The sequence below is a fragment of the Morone saxatilis genome, unplaced genomic scaffold (genome assembly GCF_004916995.1).
Source record: "Morone saxatilis isolate NCDOM2014 unplaced genomic scaffold, NCSU_SB_2.0 Contig11, whole genome shotgun sequence".
Lineage (NCBI taxonomy): Eukaryota > Metazoa > Chordata > Actinopteri > Moronidae > Morone > Morone saxatilis.
Window position 1 is genome coordinate 647,072 of NW_023339663.1, and position 8,531 is coordinate 655,602.

The window sequence follows — 8,531 nt, forward strand, 5'->3', positions numbered from 1 at the left end:
GAAGGTTGTTGGCTCAATCCCCGGCTCCTCCTGCTGCATGTTGAAGTGTCTTTGAGCAAAATACTGAACCCCAAATTGCTCCTGATGCTGTGCATTGGTATATGAATGTGTTAGTTTCTGTTTGATGGAGTTTGCCAGCCCTGTCTGAAAGGATGTATGTGACATGTAGTGTAAAAGCGCTTTGAGTGGTCGGGGAGACTAGAAAGGCATTATACAAGTACAGGTCCATTTATCACTCCATCTGGTCCTCGTGCCTATGTAGTATGAAGACACATTTTTACCAGTTGGCAGCTGGTTTAGATCTGTGAGTGTTTTTAACTGTAGGATTTGAACGCAGAGTGAAGAATTCTATATGGTCAGTCGCGACGATAGGATGCTGTAAGATATCAGAGAAACAAACTGAGCTAATGGCTGAAGGAATCCTAGGTGGGAGAAGTTGACTGCAATGGTGGTGAAGACAACAACTCCCATGATCCCATGCTGCTTCCCTACGTCATCAAACTTCCTCTTTTGTTATTGTCTTTATGTGGAGGTGTAATGACATCTTTTAAAATGTTAAGTAATGTAACATTATGTAGCCTATGTAAATGTAAAACTTATTTGTTTTTAATTGTTGTCTTTTTGTATTTTTAAATATTTATATCACATATATTCTGTACACATCATCATGAGTCTGTTCAGCAAAACTAATTAATGCAAAACTACAATATTTGTATTTCAAGAAGAAAATGCTTCCACTGCTACCACTGCGTTCATGATTTACATCTGCAGAGACTGCCCAAAGCTGGTGGTAATTGAATTCTGCGTTCAAGAAATATGGCAGGGTTATACTAATGGCCAGAAATTGGAGCTATAGTTTGTAGAACTGGATGAATTCCCATAAAGTTTATTGGGCCACGCCTTCAAAGGTTGGTAACCAATTACAGACGATAAGTAAAACCTATAAGTCTCATTCGGCTTCATCTAAATATGCTATGTACTGATTTTGCTGAAGATTAGATGAAATATGTGTCAAAACAAACAAATGTTTTTAAGGGATGAATGGGCGTGGCCTATATCAGTTAAATTGGCCTTATCCGAGGAACCCACTATACAAAAACGTTTCTTCTACTACTGTTAGTTAATGAGTTATTTGCAAAAATGTAACACGCTTAATAACTGACCACATGGTGGTAAAATAGACAGTACAGACCTCTGCCCTGTATCTACACTAATGACATATGCCCTGTATCTACACTACTGTTCTCTGTCCTGTATATATTCTGACTTGTGTATCTTAGTATTATTGTCTAACAGGCACAATAAAAAAATGTATTAACTGTCTCTGAAAGACAGTTGACACTAGACCTGATTGAAAAAGGAGACTTAAGTGACAGCACAGCATGTCTGAAATGTCTGCTACTGTTAAAAATATATTAGTAGTGACACCAATTATGAACTGCTGAAGGTGTACTCAATCACTGAATCAAAGTTAGCTCAAGCGGTTCAATCTGGCAAGATACTGAACCCCAAACTGCTACCGATGCTGTGCACATGAATGAAACTAATGACTGTTAGTTTCCATTTGTGATGGGTCATCACTGTATAAACTTGGGTGGCACGTAGTGTAAAAGAGCTTTGAGTAGTTGGAAGACTAGAAAGGTGCTGTACAATTACAGTCCATTTACTATTTAATGTCAGAATGGCTGCTGTGGAAAAGGTTTATTCTGGCTCTTTTTAGTGATCCAGTTTATTTGACTCATCAGTAAGAATCAGCTATTCATTTAGTTGCACTTCTCTATAAATTTAGTTATATTTTGACTTCTGACTGGTTTGTGTGCACATAATTTCCAGTGTGGATGATTTAGTGGCATCTAGTATTGTATTTGCTGAATGCATTTCACTTGCTTCACCCTCTCTTTCCAAGCAATATAAAATATGAAAAACATGAACGTCTCTATCTAGATCCAGTGTTTGGCTTGTCAGTTCTGGGCTACTGTAGAAATATGGCAGTTCAACATGGTAGGCTCCGTAGAAGAGGACCTGCGCCCTCATATACCTATGAATATTTTATTACAGTAATATTACACACTGGAGCTTTTGTATATTTGATGTAATTATGCTAAACCTTGTCCCTCCCATATATACAAAGTTACATTTTATTTATATTGAAATATATTTTGTATGTTGGTGACCGCTGCAACATACAAAAGTCTCACGATGCTTGGGTCTTAATGTTACCAAAGGGGGACATGTTTGTATTGTGTTAACAAAGAACTGTACATTATAGGATCATCCTGTTATTGTGTCATGAATTTATATTAAAACAGATCCAGTCATTCACTTAAAGGAGCTGAATAGAGCTGGTTCATCAGTGCACTCTGACATTTTGCTGTGTTCTCAGGACACTGGAATAATGAAACACTTTGAATTATTCAGCACAAACTAATAAATAATCTCTCTCTCTCTCTGTTTGACTCTGTTAAGGCTGACTCGTCCTAAAGTAGATTTACCTTCAATCACCATTTATTAAATCTCCATCCATTAAAGAGCAGCATCCTCTAATCCTGATTACAGAGGAGGACGGGGTCTCTGTCCACCGCTCACATCCCATCCACAGACGCCTGAACACATTACTAAAGGCTGGACTGCAGTAGGACCACACGAGGACCAAACAAGGACAAAACAAGAACCGCAGGACAAGAGGAGATAAAGAGAGAAGAAACAAGAGAGGAGGCAGGAGGAGACAGGAGGAGGATGACCGTGGAGGACAGCTGAACTGGACGAAGATGGACAGCAGAGGGAGGAGAGGAACTAACGGATCATTCAAACGTTCTTCCATCAAACGCAGTGCGTCTTCTGGCTCACAGAAGGTCAGGCTGAACATTCAAACTTTATTTTGATTAAATTAGAATGATCCAAATGTTAGATTTCCTCAGTGGAAACAGTTTCTCCTCAAACTATATATATATATAATATTTTTATGAAAAACAGGAAATGAAAGCAGAAACAGATGTTAGTGAATAAAAACATCATAAAGGTAGAAATTAGTAAATAGTCACAAATCATTTTTATAAACACATTTCCCAAAACTGAAGTCCCGTCTAAACCTGTCTGATCAAGCGATGGACACGATGCCTGCTTTCTTTGCTAATGTGTGACTCAGATCTTTTAATGTCAGTGTGAACAATTCAAATCACACAGAATCTGATCTTTTCAGTTCTGATTTGGGACACATGCATATCTGGACCGAACTAAAGCTTTAATTAAGCCCTGAAAATCTGTCCAGAGACTGACCTGAACCTGAAATCAAAACATTGTGGTGAAAGTGTGAAAGTTTGTGTTCAGCAGGTGTTTGATAAATTGATCATACATTGTCCTTTTTGTTGCACTGCATAATGAGCATTGTCGCGGTTAACAGCAGTTAATAAGTGTGTTTCATTACCTTCACTGTGCTCTCTGCTCTGAAGTTGTACTGCAGTCCACTCAGTGTGAATAATTATGCAATCTATATGACTGTCAGTGGTGGTCAGATGTAAATGGGTCAATATTCATATAAAGTGCCTTTGAGACTTCACAATTTCCAAAAGAATAAGCTGTGATTTTCCATTTAATTTCATATTCATTGTATTAAGTAGACCTTAGGCTGTTAGATATTAATGTTGGTCATGCTCCTGCACTTTTTTGGGGGGCTTTTATTGCCTTTAATCAAAATTAAGCAGAGATGATGCGCAGCAAAGGGCCACACAGCCACTGCAGCACAGACTCAGTCCTGGTACATGGCAAGCCAGCTCTGCCTTGTGAGTTACCAGGACACCCAAACTCCTGCACAGTCCTGCAAGGAATAACCTTTATTCAGACAGGAAGTTCTTTGAGATTGAAGACCTGGCCGAGTCAGCACACAAACAAACATCACACACACAAAGAAAGGACTAAATCTTGCTCAAATAAGGCAGTTTCATTTCTCAATTAAATGGAGAAATTTAAATTCTTCGAATGGGACCAGATCATTAATATGTAGTAAATTTAGCAAATTATTCCAAGTCCAGGGAGCACATTTAAATACATAAATACAAATAAACTCCATGTTAAAATACAATAAATACATTTTCATTGCACACTGATTATAAAATGTATTTAGTCTTTTGATAGTATGAATAATAATGAAATTACTGCAAAATATTTGTTTACCTATAAAGTCTGTTAACTGAAAAAATAATACATACAAGACTGCTGCAAAACCCCCACTTACGATAGGTTAAAGCAATATGGCAGTATCAATAACAACAGAAAACAGCTGATAAACGGAACAATGAACACAACAGTGAACACAATAACTGCAGGAAGGTTTATTATTTCCTGTGAATATTGTTCAGATCAACATTAGACATCTGCAGTACGCAGTATAAAATAATATCTTTATTAATGAGGCCTTTCTAAACTGGAGAGACTGAGCTGTTTTTATTTTACATGCTGAGGACTGTTTGTTCAGGGTTAAATGACTTCATGTGATTCTGCTTCACAAACACAATCAACTGTTTCTGTACTCACACAAACATGTGACTGAAATCAGACCACTGCAACATTTCAACCCCGAACAATTCACTCGAATACTGAGAGAGTTTTGATAAAAGAACATCTGAGACATTAAACTCATAGCACATCTTTCATCTACACATAAAATCTATGTACATCGTCTTTAAAATAAAATATAAGGATCATATGTTTAATGATCAGTATCTGTTTATCATTGAGGGGTTGAACAGTTGTTGTTGCTGATAATCAATATTACTTCTATCAATTCTATCAATTTTACACTGGTTCTCTGCCCACTGGTGCTGAAGTTAAAACTGGGTCCAGTCGGTTTCTGTTTCCTCCTCTGTGATTGGTCGACAGCTACAGGTCCACTTTCTGTGCGCTGTGATGTAAGAGCTCATTAAAGTAGTTTCTGAACATCATTAATCTCATTTAAACCCTGATAATCCAAATCCCGCTCTCTCTGTTCATTGTTCTCAGCTGCTGTTAATCTCATTCACAACTTTAACACTCACATGAAGCACAAGATTAGTTCAGATCGACTTTATTGATCACACAGAAGCTCCAGATACAAACAGAACAACAAATATAAAACTCACAGTTTTATATGTGACACAATATTTATAAACACAAGTCATTATTTTTAAATGTATTTCTATAATAAATATAATTTCTAACACGTTGGCGCTGATTTCAATGCTGTAAAATGATATAATTATAATCACCGTTTTTATGTGACGTTTTATAAAAACGTCTAAAAACATAATTTATTCAGGCACAGTTTTATACTTCATATAATGACATTAATATAAAATAAATTAAACAACAAATAAATGAAAACATTACCTTACATTTGAAAGTCTAAATTTAATTTAATAGTTTAAATACTTTATTAAATTTTAACCAATTTCAGATATTTAAATTTAAGTGTTCATTTGTTGTCAGAATCAAATCTGTCAAGTATAAAAGGAGGGTTATCATTGGGTGAATATTTTGCTGAGATGTTAATCAAGTTCGTTATGTACATTTATTCTGCAGACAAGTTCTTAAAAATTAATAACGTGTCATTCTTTGTTGTAACATGAAAACAACTAAATACAAATAAAGAGTTTCTTCTGTAATTTACAGCTGGAAGAAATGAGCGACGTAGCTTTAGCAATGTGAACTATCTTTATAATAACTCTGGTTAAGATCATGTTTTATGTTGGAATATAAGCATCAATATTAATAATTAATTAATTAATTAAAAATGTATAATAATATAATAATATTCTCCATCTGATTTCTAAGTGTTAGATCAGTTGCTGCTGCTGGTTGGGGTCCTGCTCAGGGACTTTGGACTCTCAGGTCAGTCTGAGTCCTGGTTGTGGATCTGATAGTACTGATATTACTGAAGTAATACATAAAATAAATACAATAAACAAGGTCAAACTGGAGGGAAGAAAGTGGACTCAGCTGTTGGAGGTTTGTGGGGGATTTCTTAAAGTAGATTTGTTAAGTCTGGGTCCTGGTCTGCATGAAAATACTCGATGGGTCACAAGACTTCCAGAAGGATTACCTCGGACCGGAGTCATGAGATCGGCTCCAACAAAGAGCCCTGCTGCCTCACATGATCCTCATATGAACCCGCTCAGCTGCACACAGTCAGACCAGGTCCTATCTGCTGCACCAAGGCTCCGGACCAGGTCCTCAGAAAGGGTCCTGGTCCACAGTTTGGACCTGTTTGCACACAGAGACCTGTGGAGGCTCAGGTAGATGAGGTGTTGCTGCGTCCTCACAGTTTATGATTCTTCTTCTGCTGCATTTGTGGAGACGATCAGAGGTTTGTTGGTTTGTTGGATCAAAGTTTGTTCATTGGAGAGAAAATGTTTGCAGTTTGCCAGCAAAGTACTGAAATGTTTACAGTTTCTTACTGTAGTTTAGAATTACAGTGTTACACAGTTTGGAAATGTACACGTAATAATAATTAACAAATTACAAAGGGACAATATTCCTTATGCAGTTTCTATTTATTTATTAAAATAGAAATATGTCACAGTACAACACCAGCAAAACCAGACCTGAATAAACCAGAGCAGTCCTCTTTGTCGTTCAATCTTTTATTTAAAGGACCCTTCTGTATTCACACTCATTAAACTAAAGTAAAACAGTCATTTCCTGACAAAACTGTGACCAGTCCTGTGTTGTAAATTTACAAGAATATAGTGATAGTAATAATGAACTTTATTTCTAGTAATACACTGTAATGTAAAATTATACAGTACTTTGCTGTCAAAACTGCTGCCAGTTAATTTCTGTAAATTTACAGTGAAAAGTCACAGTGCAGCCGAGAGGGCTGCGTGGCAGCGGCGTTCTTCATGGCGTAGGAACATCACAGATACAGGAAGACATCCTAAATGTGATCATGTCTCATTTATTTCACAGCATTTAGTCTCGTGTTTGTCATGTGATTCTTTTGGTCGATGACTATGATGGTTAGGGCACTGCAGTTAGCTTAACACCACTAGCTACTGCACAACTGTCTCTGTCTGACAGCAGTTAGGCTCCGCCCACAGAGAAGGTCAATAGATTTTGGCTTCCATAAGAATGAACCGAGCTGTGTCCATTTCTTCCTTAATACATCCACAGTTTGAACTGTTAGCTTAGCATTAACATAGGATGTTGCAGAGGTACTCTGTGTTAAGTCCAGTCCATTTTGGTCCAGCAGACCTCCTGAAGAAATTCACCGCAAAGTTTAATTGTTTAATATTTATATTATGAATTAGTTTTCACTGATTGATTTCCTGTTAAATCCTGAGAAAATGTAATGGAGTTTGGTTGGGTCCTTACTGCTGACTTTAGACTCCAGGTCAGTGTTGATAAACTGTGGTTGTTGTTTTGATGGTCAGAAACGCTAGTAAGGATGACGATGATGATGATGATGATGATGGTTCATCGTTCACGTGAAAAGGACAATGCATCTGCAGCTGGTGTGGCATTGACAGTTAATCCTCCATCATGCAGAGTGCTCAGACACAGTGAGTCATTAGTGCTGTATGGACGGACGCACATTTAAAGGACTCTTCTGTGAGGTTCTGGGCGCAGCAATGACAGCGGGATTAAACAGATAAGAGGATTTAAAGCAGAAATAAATGGAAAGTTCAACTCTGCCAGTAATTAGCCAGATCCATTCTTCAGCTGCAGCTGGCAGGGAATAGACAGAAATCAGTTTATTATTATTATTGTTAAAATTTGTAGTATTATTAATATTATTACTTTTATTATTATTTTTGTTGTTATTGTTATTATTATCATTAAATAAAGTTTATAATTGAATAGTTCTGATGAAAGAGAAAAAAATTTATTCATTTAATTCATAAAAATCACTGCCGTTGACTTCCTTTCCTTCGGCTGCAGTGTTTGTTAACCAGTTATTGGTGATCAATATTCATTTGTGTTTTCTTCCTGTTTGTGTTAAGACGCAGAGAGCGTGGATAGAGAGAACTTTCCAGAAGAGAGAATGTGTCCAGATTATTGTCAGCAAAGACACCAGCAGGTACGACACAGTAATAGTATTTTAGTTATAATTGACAGGTCATTCTCAGTCAAACTAGACATTTGCCATTGTTTTCTGCAGTGACATAAACAAGTTTGTTGTTCAGGTGCAGTTGTGGTCAGCTGGTGACCCAGCACACCTATGTCCTACCAGGGGCCAAAGAGGAGGGGGGCCCCCTGGTTCAGCTGGAGGTCCAACCTGCAGAAAGATGGAGCCCCCTCAAACACACCCAGACCTCCCCCACCGACGCCTACGGGATCACTGAGTTCCAGGGAGGAGGACACGTCAACAAGGCCATGGTGCTCCACACACTGCATATCACACTGCGTATCACACACTGCGTCACTGCGTATCACACACACTGCATCACTGCGTATCACACACACTGCGTCACTGCGTATCACACACTGCGTATCACACACACTGCGTCACTGCGTATCACACACTGCGTATCACACACTGCGTATCACACACACTGCGT

General features: G+C 37.7%; 2 protein-coding genes across 2 annotated transcripts in view; one reads left to right on the top strand and one right to left on the bottom strand.

The window, feature by feature from the left end:
- Positions 1-1,168, bottom strand: part of LOC118320838 (transient receptor potential cation channel subfamily M member 1-like) — a 12,818-nt gene extending 11,650 nt beyond the window's left edge. Inside the window, 1 exon segment of the mRNA XM_035651954.1 lies at positions 1,164-1,168. Coding sequence (XP_035507847.1) covers positions 1,164-1,168 — 5 coding nt within the window.
- Positions 1,169-3,703: 2,535 nt separating this feature from the next.
- The window catches only part of trpm1b (transient receptor potential cation channel, subfamily M, member 1b), a 7,080-nt gene continuing 2,252 nt past the window's right edge, over positions 3,704-8,531 (top strand). The window contains exons 1-4 of the mRNA XM_035651955.1: positions 3,704-3,754; positions 6,150-6,266; positions 7,974-8,050; positions 8,157-8,349. Of these exons, the coding sequence (XP_035507848.1) occupies positions 3,704-3,754; positions 6,150-6,266; positions 7,974-8,050; positions 8,157-8,349 (438 nt within the window). The remainder of the gene's footprint in view (positions 3,755-6,149; positions 6,267-7,973; positions 8,051-8,156; positions 8,350-8,531) is intronic.